At 45.6% G+C, this 23940-nt stretch overlaps 1 protein-coding gene across 1 annotated transcript in view; it reads left to right on the top strand.

Moving 5' to 3' along the window:
• SNX29 (sorting nexin 29) overlaps positions 1 to 23940 on the top strand; it is a 503522-nt gene that overhangs the window by 38523 nt on the left and 441059 nt on the right. The window contains exons 2-3 of the mRNA XM_044303674.1: positions 12701 to 12765; positions 17951 to 18003. Of these exons, the coding sequence (XP_044159609.1) occupies positions 12701 to 12765; positions 17951 to 18003 (118 nt within the window). The remainder of the gene's footprint in view (positions 1 to 12700; positions 12766 to 17950; positions 18004 to 23940) is intronic.

Consider the following 23940-nt stretch of genomic DNA (forward strand, 5'->3'; position numbering starts at 1 on the left):
TGTAAATGGACCCTCAAGGTAAGTATATTGAATTATTATTATTTTTTAGGCCTCATGCACACAAACGTATTTTTATTCCGTGTCCATTCCGTTTTTTTGTTTTTTTTGCGGACCGTATACGGAACCATTCATTTCAATGGATCCACCAAAAAAACGGAAGTTACTCCTTGTGCATTTCGTTTCTGTATTTCCGTTCCGCAAAAAAATAGAACATGTCCTATTATTGTCCGCATTACGGACAAGGATAGTACTGTTCTATTAGGGGCCAGCTGTTCCATTCCGCAAAATATGAAATGCACACGGACATCATCCGTATTTTTTGCGGATCCGTTTTTGCAGACCGCAAAATACATACGGTCGTGTGCATGAGGCCTATAGTAAAGCTCCGTTCACACAATGCTGGTGGTGTCTTGTGCCTACAATGAGAAATGCTCCTAACTTAAAAGCTGAATGTATCTATAGACTTCAGTGGAGCTGTCTTGGTGGTATACATTGACATATTCTTTTGATGATTGTTTGCCGCTGTTCCGTGATATTTCCCTGTTGTGACGCGGCCGCACCTGATATGACGTTCCCAGCTTTGGAAGGAGGTGTGCCGCGCCGCACAGGCGCACTACGACGGGGTAGGGAAATTTCACACCAGAGTTGGGGAGAAGGGGCCACCTAATATGCTTGCGCCTTACCTCTCAGCTGGACACTGGCCGACACTGCGAATGCGCTGGGAGCCTAGCCAGCGGTTAGAGGGTAGGGAAAAATTACGGGCCAGTGCGCAAGCGCGGCTAACTACTCCCGTTGGGATACACCACGCCTGCGCACCAGCGGACAGAGAGATCTCTTATACTGAACATCCATCCGATCACTGCGCGTGCGCAGTGTGGGGGTAGGGAGATCTGATGGCCATTTATCCTGTTAAATCTCCCTACCACTCAATGCGCACATGCGGTGTCTGATCATCTGGTGGCCCCTTCTCCCCAACTCTGATGTGAAATTTCCCTACCCCATCGTGTGAACAGAACTTAAAGGGCATCTGTCAGCAGATTTGTAGCCATGACACTGGCTGACCTGTTACATGTGCGCTTGGCAGCTGAAGGCATCTGTGTTGGTCCCATGTTCCTATGTGCCCGCACTGCTGAGAAAAATGAACATTTAATATATGGAGCAACGGGGCCGTTTCTGTTACACCTGGAGGCTCTGCTCTCTCTGCAACTGCCGCATCGTCTGCAATATGATTGATAGGACCAGTCAGTGAAAGCGTCATTATACATGGCCATGTTAATTAAAGTGGAGAGGGTGCGGCAGTTGCAGAGAGCAGGACCAACACGGATGCCTCCAGCTGCCAAGCGCACATGCCATTTCATTTTTTATTTTTTTTCCAAGGGCAGTGATTGTCCATTAGCAGCGCTCCCCGTCTTCACGTAGTGGCCGTGCCGATGTACTGCAGCTCAGCTCCCATTCAAGTGAATGGGCAGCGGCTGAAAACTGCTGATCGGTGGGGGCGCCAGACAACCAGCAATCTGATATCGATGACCTGTGTGGAAGATCATTAATGTCAAATAATCCCTTTTAATTACTGCAAAATGTTCTATATATGTGCAATAGGTATATATATTACCTGTGCTTTTCAGCCCTAGAAAGACCCATTTTGTTCTGCATTTGATAAAAAAAGACCCTCAGGGCCCCGAGAGGATGTAAAGGGATGAATGTGAGCCAGCGATGTGCTCCCGTTCATTGGCTCTGCTAGGTTAAGCACAACCATAATGAAAGCTTGGATGAAGCCTGCAAGTACAGCTGCGCCCCCTCTACGCTACCACGGGACCCTTTTCGATTGTAATGCAGAAAGGAATGAAGTCCAGCTGAGGTCCAGAAGGCCATGAAAAATGCAAAAGTTCAGCTTCTCTTTTCATTTAAAAGCCTTGATCCCGAATGTATTCCTGGTGCCGGCAGATTGTGTTGCTTTCCTGCTCAGCCTATGGATATATTGGACAGGCAGTGCATTGCGTATTCAGCATTACAGGATCTTTTTCAAGTACTTACCTAACAGTCTGAGGTCAGATTTCCACGTCCATAGTCTGTATTCCGCATCTGTGGCCTGGACCGACTGTGGGTTTATTCACCCATCGTCCAGATGATGCTTTGAGTTGCGTTCGCTAAATGGGTTAGCCACTTTAAAAAAAAATATATATATATCCTTGTGACCATTAGCCTAGAAAACCCCAAGCCCCCTCATGTCTTACCCGGGCACCCTGGTTCTGTGTCCCCCGCTGCCAATGGATCCAGGCTGTAAACAGCAGACGTTGGTAGTCAATCAAGATGGCGGCGGTAACACTGCCCTGGACACATCCTCTTCTGTGCTTGTACTGAAAGCATTTGGCATGTGTGGAATCTGCAGTATCTGCGCAGGCATTGAATGCTGTCTGCGCAAGCGCAGAAGATGTTTCCAGGTCAGGGGCATGTAGGAAAATGAGACGACTGCCGCCATCTTAGATGCCCTGGGTGCGGCTGCCGCCAGCATCTGCTGTTCGCAGCCTGGATCCATGGGCAGTGGGGGACATTGAATAGGGGTGCTCAAATAAGACATTTGGGGGCTTACGGTTTCCTAAGCTGATGTCCACGTGGTTAGGGTGTTATAGAGATTCTTTTAAAAAGTGCCCAACCCCTTTAAAACCACTGCTGGAATCCAGACCTTAGTCTGCGCCAAGACTTTTGGGGCTTCTGAATAATTTTTTTTTAAGTGGTATATCTACGGGTCCACCTCAGGAATCCTATAGCAGTGAATGGAGAATGCCACCCATGCACGGCATCCTCTCCATTCCCAGCGCTATATGGCCTCGTTCTGAGATAGGAATTGGTCCCAGTGGTGGGATTCGTACCTGTTGTACATTCTTGGAATATTCTGTGTATATGCCATAAATGTCAAGATGACACAACCTCTTTAAGTGCTCATGCAGACGACCGTAGGCGGGCCATGCCCGTATTTTAGCCCGCAAACAGCGTGTCTGCAATATACGGGCACCGGCAGTGAGCACACCGTATTACGGATGCAGACCCATTCTTGTGGACTGCAGCTGTCATCACGTAGTTTAAAAAAATCACTCTGTGTAGCTTTAACCGGGGGAGCGGGAGAGACACACGAGGCAGAACTGGAAGAAATGGATTTGACCTGTCGGCTTGGCCTTTTTGACTTTGCTGTTTTAGGTGATTGAGTGTTGAGATTCAGTAGTGATCGCCCTTCATAAAGATTCAGCACAGCTATGCAAAATTCATTATCTCTTTCTTTAAACCCTTTACACGTCCTCAGCATTTGAGCTTTAAAACGAGCCCTTCGTTGACTGGGGAAAATTAGTATTCTATAGAATTCGCAACCACTGTTAGCAATACTTACCCTCAGTAGATATGAGCAGAACTTGCAAGTATAAAACGCAGCATAAAACCATTACCAGTAGTCTACATATACAGGTGAAACTCGAAAAATTTGAATATTGTGCAAAAGTCCAATTATTTCAGCAATACAAATAAAAAAGGAATTGCATTAATGCAGCTTAAAATTAAAATTTTGTGAAAAGGTTCAATATTCTAGGCGCAAAGTGTCCCACTCTAGTCAGCTAATTAATCCATACCCCCTGAGCAAAGGGGACCTCAAAATTGTGACTTTGGGGTTTCATAAGCTGTAAGCCATAATCATCCAAATTATAACAAATAAAGGCTTGAAATATCCCGCGTTGCATGTAATGAGTCTCATATGTTAGTTTCACCTTTTACGTTGCATTACTGAAATAAATGAACTTTGCACAATATTCTAATACAGTTTCACCTGTATAGTGGCTTCATGAGTCCTGCTGAGTGTCTGCACGTTATACTGTAGTAGCGACCATATTATATTGTTTATTGAGTTAGATTCATTACACCGTATGGCTGACACATTACTTATACACAGTCCAGTCCCATTATTATGACCACCAGCCAATATCCAGAGTAACCGCCGTGTGCAGCACGGACAACAGCTAGACCGGCTGGGAGGGACCCCATAATGTCCTGGTAGGTTTTCATGCTGACTGTGTATTCCGCAGCTGCCAGAGGGTGCGTGGGGGAAGATCCATAGAGAAAACTAGACGATTGAGGTGGTCATGTATTGCCAACCAATGTCAGACATTTCTATCTGTGTCGCATTGTCTTGCTGGAAGATCCCATTCACTCCATGAAAGACAATCCAACCACGTATGGGTGTACATGATCTGCAAGGATGGAGTCATACCCAAATCGGGTATGCCTTCCACATGGATGAGTAGCCTCGGAGAATGCCACAAAAACATTCCCCAGATCATAACGCTACCACCACCAGCTTGTGTTCTTCCAGCAGTGGTTGAAGGGTGTTTGTTCTCTGATGTTTCTTGCCTAACGTGCCAACGTTCATCCATTCCATAAATTAGAAAATGTGACTCATCAGAAGAGGCAACCCTTTGCCAATCAGTGGAGTACTTCAAAGGAGCGGTGTCCATCTGTCTGCTTCGGAGCACCATATGCAGTAAGGTTCTCTGAACTGTTGTTGTAGACACACGTTTGGTAGCCCCCGGTTCATTTTTGGTGGTGAGCTGCTCCACTATAGCGTGTCGGTCCACCCCGGCACACCTTCATAGCTGATGTTCACCTCTCGCATCAATGGCACAAGGTGCTTCACAGTTTCCACATTGGTTATTCGCAACAGTGCCATTTGTCCGATACACTTTCACCACAGTGACTACTGTGTACAGCCGTGCGCTGCCTAAGGTTCCTTTCACTATAATAGACCGGCGGACATCCGGCCGCAGCATGCCATATTTGGATCTCCGCCGGTCGGGCGGACTTCAGGCAGCGCATGGCTGCAGTGCTCCAGACTAAAAATATTACCTAGGAGCCATTGGCTCCTAAACTGAAAAAGTTAGGAGCCAAATTAAAGTTTTAGTCGCCAAATTTAAATACATATATAAATATGATATAAAAATATTGCCTCAGTCACACGTCAGTGCTTTGGTCAGTGATTTCCATCAGTGATTGTGAGCAAAAGCCAGGATTGGAGCCTCCACAGACATAAGGTATAAGGGAAAGATCTGCGCCTGTTCTGTGTTTAGAGATGCACCTGGTCTTGGCTCAAAAATCACTGACCGAACACTGACATGTGAATAAGGCCTCATGCACACGACTGTAGTTCGGGTCCGTATCCGAGCCGCAGTTTTTGCGGCTAGGGTGCGGACCCATTCACTTCAATGGGGCCGCAAAAGATGCAGGCAGCACTCTGTGTGCTGTCCGCATCTGTTGCTCCGTTCCGAGGCCCGGAAAAAAATAAATAGCATGTCCTATTCTTGTCCGTTTTGCGGACAAGAATAGGCATTTCTACAATGGGCCGCCCGTTCCGCAAATTGTGGAAGGCACATGGGCGGCTTCCGTTTCTTTGCGGATCTGCGGTTTGCGGACTGCAACAAACGACACAGTCGTGTGCATGAGGCCTAAGGCATTACTGTGTGCAGTGTCCCGCATCTCTCTCCTCCTTCTCATTCCATTTGGTCCTCTCACAGCTGAACTTAAAAACTTGAACTTTCATCACTGATGAAAACTATTTACACAGTTCAAAATTTAGGGTTTAATGGTTCCAATAAACAGTCAAAATGTCAGCGTCGCTTGGCCATCCTGTGGAATGAGGCCTCCTCTTTCTTTTAGATCCAAACCAGCATCTTACCCAGGGCTCAGGATTAAAGTGAAGGGCCTTCTGAGCTCATTTCCATTAGATCCTCCAGTGTAGAAATATGAATTCATTGCATACTTTTGATTTAATTCTGTTTTGGGCAGAAGGCAGACAGTAGTACCATCCTGGGGCATATATATCATTTATTGATCGACTTTTATTAAAAGCAGTTCTCTGGGCTTTTAATATTGATGACCTATCATGCTCGCTGCTGCTATGTCTATGGCAAAGCAGCAGCGCTCATGACGAGATACGGGAGGTGGCACTTGCACACTGCGCGCGCCGTCTCCTTATACAGTTGAGCCGGGTATCGGACCCCCGCCAATCTGATATTGATGACCTATCCTGAAGATAGGTCATCAATATTAAAAGCCCAGAGAACGCCTTTAACTCTTTCTTTGGGGAATAAAAATAAAATAAAAATACCTTTCCACGTCTACCATCACCTATCTGAACTGCCAGGGTCACATAGCATTATATTGATTTATGATGCTATGTAACCCTTACAGTTCTGGAATGTATTAGATGACACTGACATAATGCTGTCAGTGTTATCCAATACACTCCAGAACTCTAAGGGTTACATAGCATCATAAATCAATATAATGCTATGCGACCCCAGCAGTGCTGGGAGCTCAGGACAGGTGTTCTACCTGACACCCGCTGCTAGTTCAATGCTTGGACCTCGCTCGTGTGAAAAGGCCTAAAAGGGAATATATAATAAAGGGAAGGTTTCTTGTTTCCTTATGTGTCCAACCATCTGTCTGTGTACACCTCCTTCCTCTCTTGTCCTTGGTTCAGCCCTTCTGGGTTCCCTGTGGTGCTTTAGTACTTTATGGTTCCTTCTGCCCGATCTTCGTGAGGGCCTGTCTCCTGTGATCCTGCCTCCGCATTGTCTGCACTGAAGGTAGAAATCTTCAGAGCAGCGCGGTCTCCGCAAGACGGAGGCAAGGAAGCGTGCCGTGAAGGGAGGAAGCCGGGGGAGGGGGAACAGCACAGGGGCCTCATGATAACGTACCAGCTATGGTCAGTCAGACTCCCCAACTTACTATGTGGATGCCGAAGTGTTAAGGAAGTATTGTGTACTTGTGTACTCACAAGCTTGCCGTCCTTGCTGAATGGCGGGCTGGATGTCAGGGGATTGGCTCTTCTAACTGACGTGCCTAGCGTGGTGCGTCTGCTGAAGGAAGTACATTTTTTTTCCTCAAAGCTGCAGCCCGGCGGTGGGACAAGTTGCAAATGGCGATAAGACTTAAAAGTCTCAAATATGTAGAAAGGCAGTCTGCACTGCCAAGAGTGGGCCATATACATATGGGGACTAATCCTGCACAGTGATGGCCAGTTCGCAGTGTTCGCCAGCGAACACATGCAGGCTGCCATCTTGACTCACCCGTCCGCGATGCACAGGTAAGTCCTTACCTGTGCCTCTCTCTTTAGGAATAGAACAACAAGAAAGAGAAATAATACATATTGTTCTGTATTAAGACATAACGCTATATATCCATATTGTCCAAATTCTTAATTTTTGATATATTTTAATATATTTGCTAAATCCCTAGATATTTGAATATGTTAATATATTAATATACTAAATGCTATATATTTATATTATCCATTTTATACAATTTTTAGCATTTGCTGATATATTTTAGTATATGGGATGGCTCCTTGATGTTTTAATATATTAATATACACTCACCTAAAGAATTATTAGGAACACCATACTAATACGGTGTTGGACCCCCTTTTGCCTTCAGAACTGCCTTAATTCTACGTGGCATTGATTCAACAAGGTGCTGATAGCATTCTTTAGAAATGTTGGCCCATATTGATAGGATAGCATCTTGCAGTTGATGGAGATTTGAGGGATGCACATCCAGGGCACGAAGCTCCCGTTCCACCACATCCCAAAGATGCTCAATTGGGTTGAGATCTGGTGACTGTGGGGGCCATTTTAGTACAGTGAACTCATTGTCATGTTCAAGAAACCATTTTTCCAGTCTTCAACAGTCCAATTTTGGTGAGCTTGTGCAAATTGTAGCCCCTTTTTCCTATTTGTAGTGGAGATGAGTGGTACCCGGTGGGGTCTTCTGCTGTTGTAGCCCATCCGCCTCAAGGTTGTGCATGTTGTGGCTTCACAAATGCTTTGCTGCATACCTCGGTTGTAACGAGTGGTTATTTCAGTCAACGTTGCTCTTCTATCAGCTTGAATCAGTCGGCCCATTCTCCTCTGACCTCTAGCATCAACAAGGCGTTTTCGCCCACAGGACTGCCGCATACTGGATGTTTTTCCCTTTTCACACCGTTCTTTGTAAACCCTAGAAATGGTTGTGCGTGAAAATCCCAGTAACTGAGCGGATTGTGAAATACTCAGACCGGCCCGTCTGGCACCAACAACCATGCCACGCTCAAAATTGCTTAAATCCCCTTTCTTTCCCTTTCTGACATTCAGTTTGAAGTTCAGGAGATTGTCTTGACCAGGACCACAACCCTAAATGCATTGAAGCAACTGCCATGTGATTGATTGACTAGATAATCGCATTAATGAGAAATATAACAGGTGTTCCTAATAATTCTTTAGGTGAGTGTATTTATTGTCTATTTTTTCCCACCTATTATCCTATATATTAGTTTTATAGATCCGTTTTTCTATTTTCCTTGACCATGCGCATATTAATCCATATGTAGTGACAGTACCTGGAGCCCTGCCACTTGCGTTCCATTGAACGGAAGTGGGCGGAGACCTGGGGGTGACGTCACCCCGCTGCCGCCGCTTACAGACCTCCTTCCGTTAGGAAGATCTACATACCTATTAAAAGTTCCTACCCTTATCTCCTTCAGTGGTAAAATCGGTACATGTTTGTTTTATTTATTCCACAGTTTACAAGTCCAGGAACATCATACACCGCTAAATTGTGACAAAAAATAAAAAATTCTAGGAACTCGCCGTGCCCCCCACGGAATACCTTGGGGTGTCTTCTTTCCAAAATGGGGTCACTTGTGGCGTAGTTATACTGCCCTGGCAATTTAGGGGCCCAAATGTGTAAGAAGTACCTTGCAATCAAAATGTGTAAAAAATGGCCTGCGAAATCCGAAAGGTGCCCCTTTGCCCACCTTGGCTGCAAAAAAGTGTCACACATGTGGTATCGCCGTACTCAGGAGAAGTTGGGGAATGTGTTTTGGGGGGTCATTTTACATATACCCATGCTGGGTGAGAGAAATATCTTGGCAAAAGACAACTTTTCCCATTTTTTTATACAAAGTTGGCATTTGACCAAGATATTTTTCTCACCCAGCATGGGTATATGTAAAATGACACCCCAAAACACATTCCCCAACTTCTCCTGAGTACGGCGATACCAGATGTGTGACACTTTTTTGCAGCCTAGATGCGCAAAGGGGCCCAAATTCCTTTTAGGAGGGCATTTTTAGACATTTGGATCCCAGACTTCTTCTCACACTTTCGGGCCCCTAAAAAGCCAGGGCAGTATAAATACCCCACATGTGACCCCACTTTGGAAAGAAGACACCCCAAGGTATTCAATGAGGGGCATGGCGAGTTCCTAGAATTATTTTTTTTTTGCATAAGTTAGCGGATATTGATTTTTTTTTTGTTTTTTTCTCACAAAGTCTCACTTTCCGCTAACTTAGGACAAAAATTTCAATCTTTCATGGACTCAATATGCCCCTCACGGAATACCTTGGGGTGTCTTCTTTCCGAAATGGGGTCACATGTGGGGTATTTATACTGCCCTGGCTTTTTAGGGGCCCTAAAGCGTGAGAAGAAGTCTGGAATATAAATGTCTAAAAATGTTTACGCATTTGGATTCCGTGAGGGGTATGGTGCGTCCATGTGAGATTTTATTTTTTGACACAAGTTAGTAGAATATGAGACTTTGTAAGAAAAAACAAAAACAAAAACAAACAAAAAATTTCCGCTAACTTGTGCCAAAAAAAATGTCTGAATGGAGCCTTACCAGGGGGGGGGGGGGTGATCAATGACAGGGGGGTGATCAATGACAGGGGGGTGATCACCTATATAGACTCCCTGATCACCCCCCTGTCACTGATCACCCCTCCTGTAAGGCTCCATTCAGACATCCGCATGATTTTTTACGGATCCATGGATACATGGATCGGATCCACAAAACGCATGCGGACGTCTGAATGGAGCCTTACAGGGGGGTTATCAATGACAGGGGGTGATCAGGGTGATCACCCCCCTGTCAATGATCACCCCCCCTGTAAGGTTCCATTCAGACATCCGCATGATTTTTTACGGATCCATGGATACATGGATCGGATCCACAAAACGCATGCGGACGTCTGAATGGAGCCTTACAGGGGGGTTATCAATGACAGGGGGTGATCAGGGTGATCACCCCCCTGTCAATGATCACCCCCCCTGTAAGGTTCCATTCAGACATCCGCATGATTTTTTACGGATCCATGGATACATGGATCGGATCCACAAAACGCATGCGGACGTCTGAATGGAGCCTTACAGGGGGGTTATCAATGACAGGGGATGATCAGGGTGATCACCCCCCTGTCACTGATCACCCCCCCTGTAAGGCTCCATTCAGACATCCGCATGATTTTTTACGGATCCATGGATACATGGATCGGATCCACAAAACGCATGCGGACGTCTGAATGGAGCCTTACAGGGGGGTTATCAATGACAGGGGGTGATCAGGGTGATCACCCCCCTGTCACTGATCACCCCCCCTGTAAGGCTCCATTCAGACGTCCGCATGATTTTTACGGATCCATGGATACATGGATCGGATCCGTAAAAATCATGCGGACGTCTGAATGGAGCCTTACAGGGGGGTGATCAATGACAGGGGGTGATCAGGGAGTGTATATGGGTGATCACCCGCCTGTCATTGATCACCCCCCTGTAAGGCTCCATTCAGACGTCCGTATGCTTTTTGCGGATCCGATCCATGTATCCGTGGATCCGTAAAAATCATACGGACGTCTGAACGGAGCCTGACAGGGGGGTGATCAATGACAGGGCGGTGATCAATGACAGGGGGGTGATCAGGGAGTTTATATGGGGTGATCATGGGTGATCATGGGTTTATAAGGGGTTAATAAGTGACGGGGGGGGGGGGGTGTAGTGTAGTGTAGTGTAGTGTGGTGTTTGGTGCGACTGTACTGACCTACCTGAGTCCTCTGGTGGTCGATCCTAACAAAAGGGACCACCAGAGGACCAGGTAGGAGGTATATTAGACGCTGTTATGAAAACAGCGTCTAATATACCTGTTAGGGGTTAAAAAATTCGGATCTCCAGTCTGCCAGCGAGCGATCGCCGCTGGCAGGCTGGAGATCCACTCGCTTACCTTCCGTTCCTGTGAGCGCGCGCGCCTGTGTGCGCGCGTTCACAGGAAATCCCGCGTCTCGCGAGAAGACGCGTATATGCGTCCAGGAGGAATAAAGCAACCACCTCCCGGACGCATATATGCGTACAGCGGTCGGGAGGTGGTTAAGGACTCATCCTGGGCCAATACATGCCAGTTGTTTAAAATGTAATTTTTAATAAGAGGAGCCATTGGGGTGTAATAAAAGTAAAAACCGGTCTCTCACTTTTGTTTTTACCTCTAATCTGCATGTTATGGTTTTATCACCGGCCAAAAAATCTGAAGACTTGCTTGAATGCCATTTTTTTCCATAGGAATGTATTAGTGCTGGATCCGGCTTTCAGACCGAAAAAAAGGTGAAATAAATAAATTCCTGATCCGTTTTGCCAGATGACACCGGAAGGACGGATACAGCATTTCAGTGCATTTTTCTGACTGATAAGGCATTTTTAAGACTGACCAGGATCCTGATCAGTCTTACAAATGCCATCGGTTGGCATACGTTTCCGCAGGCGACGGAACTGCTTGCTGGATCACTCTGCCGCAAGTGTGAAAGTAGCCTTAAAAGTCTTATCGCCATTTACAAATTCCTGTTTGCATTGGCGACCATTTTGGTCGCCATCTGGACCACTGGGCTGTACATGGTAGTTACGGATCCAGCTGCTGGAGTAACGAGTAACGCCAGTGTGAAACAGGCCTAACCCTCTCAAGTATCACTCAGTTGTACATTTATTCATAAATTTGTAGTTGGAATAACAGAGGAATGGCACAACATAATAATGTAAGAAAAATGTTCCAGGTTTATTATGAGGTGGGGAATGCAAATACTGTAGTTACTAAAACATACATGTCAGGAGAGGTGACAGGTTGTCTTTAACGGGATTGTCTAGTTTATAAATGTTATTTAAAATGTGGTTCTCTAAGTGAAGGGGGTCTCTAGTTCCGGCTCTCCATCAATTGTCTGGAGGTGAAAGCTGCTACAGTGGTGCTTTGCAGGTGGAGAAGAGGTTCTGAAGAGGGTTAAAGTGTGACTTTTAAGATTAGGGCACACAAGGAATAGTCATGACTTGTATGTATCCTGCATTGTCCGTTTTCCTTCGCTAATGGGTGGACACTGCTTGATGTCCCCCAGATTCTGCTCCTCTATTTTTCGATCACACCCTCAGAAGCCGCATCGTGGAGAAACTCCACACCAGTACGGAGCAGTGTAGCTGTAAATCTAGAACTGGGGTGAGATGGAAAGTGTTAGCAATGTCTCTGTGTGTCCCTGACCCTGTCTGTCTCCAGCAGCTCTCCCCTTCTTCTACCCATCTACCCTCTTTATAGATTTTTAGGGGCTTTAACTGTTACCTGATCTTAGTCAGCTGATAACTCATCAACAAGTGGAGATCTATTACAGAGGTTCTTATCTTGGCTTGTAGTATACAGGTAGCAATACACCTGGGAATGGGTACCATCTGTAGAAGAAAGGGTGTGAGGTCTTAAATTCTACATTTAGATTCCAGGATCACTACCTCAGCAAGGAATAGTATGAAATAAGACACGTCAAGTATTTTCTATGTGGAGTTCCTCTGTGCCCATCTCTTACTGATGTCGGTGCTTTATTCCATTGCAGGGTTACAGAACAATGACTTGAAAAGACAGTTTCTCATGGAGCGTCTACTGGATGCCGTAAAGCAGGTACGACGGAGGAGGTTAATAATCTCCCTGCGCCAAAAAAAAAAGACTTTTTAAACCCCACACGCGACAAATTTTCTCACAAGTACCGCCCTTGTCGCTTTCTCGGAAAAGGGGAGGGGTGTGGTGAGCGAATGGATGGGGCCAGCGTTCTCGGCACATTTATCTTCATTTGCGGCAGTCATTCTGGCACACGGATTGCCAGAGGATGGGCCAAATTTATGATGAGGCCTACGCCATGCCATAAATAAGGCGCATCCTTCGTGCAGGATACTTCAAAGAGCAGCATAAAACGCCAGCCCTTGATAAATCTCCCCCAATATACTCTGTATTCTTGTGATAAGTAAGCTTTATAATAACATAGCGTGCATTTTCTACAGAAAGTGACCCTCCAGGCTTCCCCCTGCTAAGGCTCATTCCCTTCAGTGTGTCTGCGGAAATGACACGAAATATACGCAAAATATAGATACCACCATGTGCGCCCCACAATATAGTACGGACCTATTAACCTCAGTGGGTCAACAATATGCATATTGCAGCCAAAGATAGGACATGTCCTATGTCTTGCGGTGTGGCCACACGGACCTGGAAGCACATGGAAGGGCTTCAACATGTGTATTGTGGACTTATTGAAGTCAATAGGTCTGCGACGCAGTGCGGGGTGCACACAGCCAGTGTCTGTGTTTTGCGGATCTGCGGTTTGTGGTCATGTGAATGCCCCCTTACTGTAATAGAAATCAGCTCCCCTGATGAGCCTGTAATAGACTTGTATTATACACAGCAGCGAATATGAGGCGGCAGAGCTGTAGGGAGAAACCACAACCAGTGATGAGACAGAAGAGGTGTCCCAGAATATTTTATATTTTTATGCTTAGGCTACTTTCACACTAGCGGCACGGACCTCCGGCAGGCTGTTATGTCGGGTAAACAGCCTGTCGGATCCGTCCTGCCCCTAGTGACCGTGTGCCCCCGGACTGCCGCTCCATCCCCATTGACTATAATGGGGGCGGAGTTCCGGTGGAGGCACGGCAGTGCACGGCGAGAGGCTGCCGGAATAAAACTACGACATCTCTGACATTTATTCCGGCAGTCTCTCTCCATGCGCTGCCGTGCCTCCTCCGGAACTCAGCCCCATTATAGTTAATGGGGACGGAGCGGCAGTCCGGGGGCACGCGGTCACTAGCGGCAGGACGGATCCGACAGGCTGTTCACCCGACGGAACACCCTGCAGGAGGTCCAGGCCGCTAGTGTGAAAGTAGCCTTAAACTAAATCTGCATTCACTCTTTTGAGACTGCGGTGAATATGAGCAGCAGAGATCGCACTACATTTTTTCCAGAATAGTACAAATACACTTTTCTGAGGAGTATTTTTAGCTGTGGAGGAGTACGAATTTTGAAGTAAATATGTATATGTAATTAAATAATACATAGGCCTATGTAAGGTTACCAGGTTGCTAGTTATTCAGGGAAGCCGTTACTAGTCTACACTATATTGTCTTCCATGCATAAATAGCAAATTTAGACAATTTTAAATTTATCCTTCATCTTACACTAAACATTAGACCAGTGTTGCCATAACAGAGCGAGATACACAATGCCGACATAACACTGCCATACACAGTGCCCACATAACGCTGCAATACACAGTGCCCACATAACACTGCAATATACAGTGCCCGCATAACGCTGCCATACACAGTGCCCGCATAACGCTGCCATACACAGTGCCCGCATAACGCTGCCATACACAGTGCCCGCATATTGCTGCCATACAGTGCCCGCATAACGCAGCCATACACAGTGCCCGCATAGCGCAGCCATACACAGTGCCCGCATAGCGCAGCCATACACAGTGCCCGCATAGCGCAGCCATACAAAGTGCCCGCATAGCGCAGCCATACACAGTGCCCGCATAGCGCAGCCATACACAGTGCCCGCATAGCGCAGCCATACACAGTGCCCGCATAGCGCAGCCATACACAGTGCCCGCATAACGCTGCCATACACAGTGCCCGCATAACGCTGCCATACACAGTGCCCGCATAACGCTGCCATACACAGTGCCCGCATAACGCTGCCATACACAGTGCCCGCATAGCGCTGCCATACACAGTGCCCGCATAGCGCTGCCATACACAGTGCCCGCATAGCGCTGCCATACACAGTGCCCGCATAGCGCTGCCATACACAGTGCCCGCATAGCGCTGCCATACACAGTGCCCGCATAGCGCTGCCATACACAGTGCTTCCATATGCAGTTGCCTCATTTTAGAGTCAGACGTGGTGCTTCCGTATGTAGTGCCTCCATAACAGAGCCATAAACAGTGCTCCCAATACTATTCTGTGATTATTTGGTTCTAAATACCCAGTTCCTGCTGTCACCCCACCCAGGGGCTTATAGATCTACCAGTGCCCACACTGCTCACAGCACCTCTTACAAGAGGCTGCTTACCACACCAGGCTGCCACTCCAATGGCAATATTGGTGAAAATGGCGGCCCCACTGTACAGGTGTCCTCCACAGTGGTCTCAGTCGTGCAGCAAATGGCTCAGCAGCCTCCTTACTAAAAACAAAGCTCAATATGTAGCTCTGCTACATGCCCATTACACAAATATCTCTGCTGTATGCCCATTACATACACAGCCCTACTACATGCCCATTACATACACAGCTCTACTACATGCCCATTACATACAGAGCTCCACTACATGCCCATTACATACAGAGCTCCACTACATGCCCATTACATACAGAGCTCCACTACATGCCCATTACATACAGAGCTCTACTACATGCCCATTACATACAGAGCTCCACTACATGCCCATTACATACAGAGCTCTACTACATGCACATTACATACATTGCTTTACTATATAGACATTACATACACAGCTCTCCTACATGATCATTACATAGATAGCTTTACTATATACACATTACATACACACCTGTAGTATATGCACATTACATACACACCTGTAGTATATGCACATTACATACACAGCTGTAGTATATGCACATTACATACACAGCGTAGTATATACACATTACATACACACCTGTAGTATATACACATTACATACACACCTGTAGTATATGCACATTACATACACACCTGTAGTACATGCACATTACATACACACCTGTAGTATATGCACATTACATACACACCTGTAGTATATGCACATTACATACACAGCTGTAGTATATGCACATTACATACACAGCTGTAGTATATGCACATTACATACACAGCTGTAGTATATGCACATTACATACACAGCTGTAGTATATGCACATTACATACACAGCGTAGTATATGCACATTACATACACAGCTGTAGTATATGCACATTACATACACACCTGTAGTATATGCACATTACATACACACCTGTAGTACATGCACATTACATACACAGCTGTAGTATATGCACATTACATACACAGCTGTAGTATATGCACATTACATACACAGCTGTAGTATATGCACATTACATACACAGCTGTAGTATATGCACATTACATACACAGCTGTAGTATATGCACATTACATACACACCTGTAGTATATGCACATTACATACACAGCTGTAGTATATGCACATTACATACACACCTGTAGTATATGCACATTACATACACAGCTGTAGTATATGCACATTACATACACACCTGTAGTATATGCACATTACATACACACCTGTAGTACATGCACATTACATACACACCTGTAGTATATGCACATTACATACACACCTGTAGTATATGCACATTACATACACACCTGTAGTATATGCACATTACATACACACCTGTAGTATATGCACATTACATACACACCTGTAGTATATGCACATTACATACACAGCTGTAGTATATGCACATTACATACACAGCTGTAGTATATGCACATTACATACACACCTGTAGTATATGCACATTACATACACACCTGTAGTACATGCACATTACATACACACCTGTAGTACATGCACATTACATACACACCTGTAGTATATGCACATTACATACACACCTGTAGTATATGCACATTACATACACACCTGTAGTATATGCACATTACATACACAGCTGTAGTATATGCACATTACATACACAGCTGTAGTATATGCACATTACATACACAGCTGTAGTATATGCACATTACATACACAGCTGTAGTATATGCACATTACATACACACCTGTAGTATATGCACATTACATACACACCTGTAGTATATGCACATTACATACACACCTGTAGTATATGCACATTACATACACACCTGTAGTATATGCACATTACATACACACCTGTAGTATATGCACATTACATACACACCTGTAGTACATGCACATTACATACACACCTGTAGTACATGCACATTACATACACAGCTGTAGTATATACACATTACATACACAGCTGTAGTATATGCACATTACATACACAGCTGTAGTATATGCACATTACATACACAGCTCTACTACATGCCCATTACCCAGATAGCCTGCTATAAGCACATTACACAGCTCAGTCCACTGCTGTCTTAGCTGTGATTCGGTTCAGTATGTGAACTCTCAGCATGGACAGGGTCACGTGCGCCGCTACAGCTATGACGTGTCCCCAGAGCGGCACGTCCTTGCTGGTCCATCTCCACACATGGTGAAATAATTCAGATGCAGAGCTCTCTTCAGTGTTGCTGCAAACTCATTTGGAAATCCCTAGCATTCTCATGTTTCTGCAATTATTTTTTGAAAATCTGGTCATTTAATTCTAAGAAATGCTTTTTTAAAATTTGTATGTACAAAAAAGTTTTCGGTGCTCGTTGGGCAGGGCCTGTCTGGTGCCAGTAACGCTGCCAGTCCCTGAGAGCTCAGAGCTGGTAGTGATGACACAGGGATAACCAGGTGCACTGAATTGAGTGGCCCCGCCCACAGTGCACCAAAAACCTTATTTAGAAACATTTTGCAGGGTTAGAGGACCAGATCTTCACAGGGGGAAGGTATGATTATGTTTTGGGGCACCTATTGTTCATGGCGGTGTTGTTACTTGAAACTGATTGTGGACATGACAGCCTCCCTTTAATAAAATGTTTTTCTCTTTTTACCGTCTTACTACTTTGAGTGAATCTTGAGATGAATATTTTTATTAGTAATCTTCCTATCTTTTATTTCCAGTGTCAAATTCGATTTGGAGGACGAAAGGAGATTGCTTCAGATTCCGATAGCCGGTATGTCTTTTGTAGTCTACAGTCGTTTCATCTTGGGGCTGTGCGCTTTACAGGATATCTAGCTTATGCCACTTCACTGTTTCCATAACTCCTGTTCACTTCTATGGGAGTCATGCTAATCTCTGCCACCTCTGCTGTCAGTCTCAGGCTGGATACAGCAGGCAGCCAGCTGTCCCCTGGACAGAGTTGGGGAGGGTGGGGGCACATTCTTTGTTCTTGATATAGGTGCGAGTCATTAGGGATGAGCGAATCGACTTCGGATGAAACATCTGAAGTCGATTCGCATAAAACTTTTGTTTCAATACTGTACGGAGCGAGCGCTCCATACAGTATTAGGGTCCATTCACACGTCCGTTTTTTCTTTCCTGATCTGTTCCGTTTTTTGCGGAACAGATCAGGACCAGATCTGGACCCATTCATTTTCAATGGGTCCTGGGAAAAATCGGACAGCACAATGTGTGCTGCCCGTTTCCGTTGTTCCGTTCCGCATGTCCGTTTAAATATAAAACATGTCCTATTCTTTTCCGCAAAATTCGGATCCTGGTACAATACAAAGTCAATGGATCCGCAAAAAACAGAAGACATTCGGATGTCATTCCGTATGTCATCCGTTTTATGCGGAATCCGTTCCTGGAAACACATAACAAATTTTTTATTTTTATTTTTCAATTTTTTTTCAAAGCAATCCAAACAACTTTATTTGATTATTGAAATTTATACATGGTTCCGTTTTTTGCGGACCGAAAATCGGGATATAGGAAAATACTGACGTGTGAATGTAGCCTTAGAATGTATTTGCTCCGATGAGCCAAAGTTATTACTTGGCGAAGTCTCGCAAGACTTTGCAGAATAACTTCAGACATTGATTTATACTGTAAAAAAAACTTTTTCAGGTTCTGTTCCAAGTGGAAAATGTATTTTTACAGTATAAATCAATTTCTAAAGTTATTCTGCAAAGTCTCACGAGACTTTGCGAAGTAATAACTTCGGCTCATCGGAGCCAATACATTCTAATGCTGTATGGAGCGCTCGCTCCGTACAGTATTGAAACAAAGTTTTATGCAAATGAACTTCGGATGTTTCATCCGAAGTAGATTCGCTCATCCCTAGCTGTCATCATTCTCATGTCAATGATGGTTGCATTTAATACTAAATATTGTGTAGATGTAATTAAATATGATAGTCCGGGCTTTATCTTTCCACAATGGCTTGCATATTATCTTTCAGTTTTATTTATTCTTTGTTTTAAAGGGGTCCTCCGGGCTGCATCAGTAGGAGAGTTTGGCAGCCGGCATCCCCTCTGATCAGCTATTTCGGGCCGGAAACGATACAGTGTGAAGCAGAAGGCTCCATACATTGTGCAGTTTTTTGCGCTGTGTAGTTTTCGTTTGAATGGAAGCTGAGCTGCAGTACCTGTCATGGCCACTACACCATGTACGGGGCTGTGCGGGTTTCCACTGCTGTGGGGGGGTCAGCTGATCTGATATTGATGGCCTATGCTAAGGATAGGGCATCATGATCTGTAGCCCGAACAACCCCATTATCTTGAAGTTATATGAAAAATGGCATAGATGCATTATTATTCTTCATCGTCAGCTACACAACACAGTGGACCGTGCAACCAGTTTCAGTGCCCCTCCCAAACCGCTGCAGTTTAGCATTTGGCAATGGTAGCCCTATAAAAGAAGCTTGTAGAAATACATTATGTACTGTAGGACTGCAGCTATCAATTATTTTAGTAATCAAGTATTCTACCAATTAATCCAATGATTAATCAAGTACTCTAATAAGAAAAAACTAAAATAACTTTTTCTATAAAAACTCATCAGCCCACCGCCAACAGTTTCCCCTCCCTTGTGCCATCAGTTTCCCCTCCCTTGTGCCATCAGTTTCCCCTCCCTTGTGCCATCAGTTTCCCCTCCCTTGTGCCATCAGTTTCCCCTCCCTTGTGCCATCAGTTTCCCCTCCCTTGTGCCATCATTTTCCCCTCCCTTGTGCCATCAGTTTCCCCTCCCTTGTGCCATCAGTTTCCCCTCCCTTGTGACATCAGTTTCCCCTCCCTTGTGACATCAGCTCCCCCCCCCCCCAGTGCCATCAGTTCCCCCTCCAATGCCACCAGCTCCCCCCCCAGTGCCACCATGCCATCAGTTGCTCCCCGCAAGTGCCATCAACTCGCCTCCAGGGACATCAGCTCCCCCTCCCCTGTGCCACCAACTTCCCCCAGTGCCACCAGCTGCCCCCACTGACATGAACTCCCCCATGCCATCAGTTCCTCCACTCCTCCTCCAAGCCATCAGTGCCCAGCCGCAGCGCCAGTGAACTAAAATACTTACTTTTCCTGTAGGGGCTCTGGTGACACTACAGATATTTTCCATCCTCTTCTTTACGCTTTGCACTGGGACCTGACGTCACACAGCGTGAGGTCATAGTGCCTGCTTACGTGCACTACATCCTGACGATGCGTGTACGGCAGGATCCAGTGCAGTGCGGTGCTGGCCAGCGGGATACCATGGAGGGTGAGTAATAGCAAGCGCATCACTCACGCTCCATGAATCCTCTATGCTCGAGGATTTTTTTTTTGTGTCCAGTTACTCGATTCATTTGAGTAATCATTTCAGCCCTAATGTAGTATTCTCATCTACGACGACTCCTTTTTTACTTTTCTAACGCATCAGTCCGACAGTTTATAAAATCTGGAACAAGGGTTGAGAACAAGGCTTACTTATTCCCCATCCTTGAGCAAAGATCTGGACTAGCATGCACTGTCCTTGTCCAAAGCGAAGTGTGGGAGCTTAGAAAACGGCTGAGCACAGTCATTCCGCTAAGTCTGTCGGTTCTGTTCACAATGAATGAGCGCAGCAAAAATGGTTGCCTCTCCTCCATCTGTAATCATCCTGTGAATCTCTGTGCTCCCTCGTACAGCGTTCTGTATACAGATATACTCTACACATGTTGGGGGGGAATTTAACGTTTCCTGGCGTAAAAAAAGTAGCATGCTTCATGTTTGCAACTTTGTAAACGCCACTTGTGACAAAATTTGTTGCATGTGGTGTTTGTCCGCCAGGCCCGGCATATATATCTTCTTTTGCGCCAATTTTCAACCCCACTGACGTATAATAGGTTCCATTTTGCCATCTGTAATTTTAATGTGAAAAATTGCACTGCGTTCAGCACCACTACGTTTTCTGTCAAAGATGACAGAATCTGCTACTGAGGCGTCTGACCGATCCTATAAAGAAGCGTTGTGGGATTTTTTGTTCTTTGCCTAGATAATGCAGAAATGGTAATTACTGGAGAGTTAGATAGAGTCTCTTGTGTGTGCATTGTTTGTTTATACCTGTTTTATTTGATGTGACATTTGTGGGTTGTCCTCCATCTTGATTCTTTCTTCCCTCGGATATGATTTTTCTAATGAATCCTACATTTCCCATCATGTTTGGCTTTGCAGAGACAGAAGGGGTGAAGTCTTCCCAGTCATGACAGATCAGTGACACAGAACTGCTGTCCCCTCACACTGCAGGGTCTCCATGTTTTCCTATGAAATGCATCTTGAGCCTGTCTGCCCTCTCACCTGTCGTCACTCTCCCCTGTCAGCTGCAGGAGGCAGTGTAAAGCTATATCTCACATAACTGCACTGGAGAGTCAGCACACACAGATAGTACAGGCAGGAGGTTTATATAACTGCAGCTAATCACTGTATATACTCACCTACTATATACAGTATCTGCACTCCTGGTCCTTAAATAGGGGAGACATCATATTTTGAACAGAATACAGAGGGGAGGGGGAGGGGGGGGGGGCCCTGAGAGCTTCTAGGAGGGATTTGGTTGGTGATGTTGTCATCCTGTAGTTCACAGGAAGTCAGTCACAGGGAGAGACTGAGTACCTGTTTACACATTAGAGCAAGCTCTCGACTGGTGGTCAGACTTGGGACCACCTGACCAGGGTCCCATAGTGAAAAGGTTCAAAATGCATAGAAGCAACTGAGAACTGAGTTCGGGTATAACTTATTACGCTGCTAGAATACTGGTGGTGAGGTAGTAATATATGTAAGATAAAAATAAAAAAACGGAGTGCTTCTTTAACGTGTGAACAGAACCTTATTCTAGCATTTGATAATTTTATGTTTGGTGTTCTTTTCCGTCTTTTTAGTGGACAGTAACACTCCGAGATTCATCCCTTGTTTTCTCGCTGTAGCAGAACATTTACTGTAGGCTAACTTGAGCCTGATGTACATTTTCCAGCAGAAAACTAGGTGTTGATAATGTGCGGCTGATGACAGCGTTGTGCCTGCAGCGTACATCACGCGTCGTTGCTCCTGATAGCTAGCACAGATACACAGTGTTACACGTTCATAACATCTTGTACCGTGTTACGAAAGCGGAGCATCTGCCTTCATGCACAAATTGTCCCACAGCCTGAGCGAGACAGCCCAGTCTTTTAGAAATAAAAGTAATAGGGAAAAAAAAGACATTGATTAGGAATGGCCGCAGGGTTTAGTAGGTAAAAGCGTGACCAGTAACATTTATTTTATGAAAACCTTGCGGACTGCATGTAGGCACGGCATTGTCAGTGTGCGGGCTTCGCCACGTGAGACAGTAGAAATATGAATAAATATAATTTGCATCGCTGCTTTATGAAAATGAGAAGCTCTTTGAGCATATTTTTGATCACCTTGTCACTGGTAGACCCCCACCGATCAGCTAATCATACAGAGGTATGGTAGCGATATACACAAGTTCCAACTGATGATGGGGACCGTATGCAGTAAGTAGATAGAGATAGATACTGCAGATAGCCTTTAGACCAGAGATGCCCAACCTGCGGCCCTCCAGGTGTTACAATACTACAACTCCCAGCATGCCTCGACAGTCTCCAGCTATCAGCCTACAGCAGGGCATGATAGGAGTTGTAGTTTTACAACAGCTGGAGGGCCGCAGGTTGAGCATCCCTGCTTTAGACCAATAAGTGATAAAGTTCCAGGTAAAGCTAACATTTATTTTGTGAAAACCTTGCTGACTGCATGTAGGCACGGCATTGTCAGTGTGCGCGCTTCGCCACGTGAGACTGTACCCTAATGCAGGGGTGAAATCTGTGGCCAAATTCTGCAGCAAGTTGTTTTGCAGCTGTTACATGCCACTTGCGTCATAGATTAGAGTAGAACCTTCCTCGCTCCCCGCACCCGCGTCTCTTCTCATACTGGCACGGCTGTCGTCGCTTCTGCCTGGGCGCGGATGGAAACCTCCGGTGTTAGGGGGGCTTTTTTTGTTTTGCAACCAGTAGCATGCTGCATCGTGGGTGACCCTAGGGAGGCTTGTCCCCGTCACCGCCTACAATTGGCTGTCCCCCCACATTGCCCCCTTCCCCCACAGATGCTGGATGTTTTCATCCGCGCACAGGGAGAAGCAGTGGCGGCCATGCTTGTATGAGAAGTGACGTGGGTCCCGGGGAGAGAGGTAAGTACATTGTGTAAGGGGCCGGGCATATGGGGTGGCATTTCAGGGGAAACCCCTTTAATAAAGTCCTAAGTTGGCGGTGGATCCCCTGGAGCTATGAAGAGGCGCCGGCCTCTTCATAACTTCGGCGCATCCAGTTCTAAATGTAAGTCATGTAGACCTTTTTCTGCGCCTGAAACAGGCGTAGAAAATGGTAAATGAGACGGGCCTTCCAGCCTGTCCCCTTCCCTGCCAAGGTCCACTTATTTAGACCTGGAGTGAGCGTGGAGAGGTCGCAGATTGCAGCACAACTAGGTGTTTCGCCGCAATCTGCGCCTGAAATACGCCTAGTAGGGGCATATTTCAGCTTAATAAATGACCCCCAATATGTTTCAAAAATCTTTTAATATAGATTTATATATAGGTTGTACAGCTCCATCTGTATCTAAACTGTGAACTTAGGGTGGGTTTTCAGCTTTGGGCAGTAGGTAAGTCCCACCAC

Source organism: Bufo gargarizans, chromosome 8, assembly GCF_014858855.1.
Source record: "Bufo gargarizans isolate SCDJY-AF-19 chromosome 8, ASM1485885v1, whole genome shotgun sequence".
NCBI classification, from domain to species: Eukaryota; Metazoa; Chordata; class Amphibia; order Anura; family Bufonidae; genus Bufo; species Bufo gargarizans.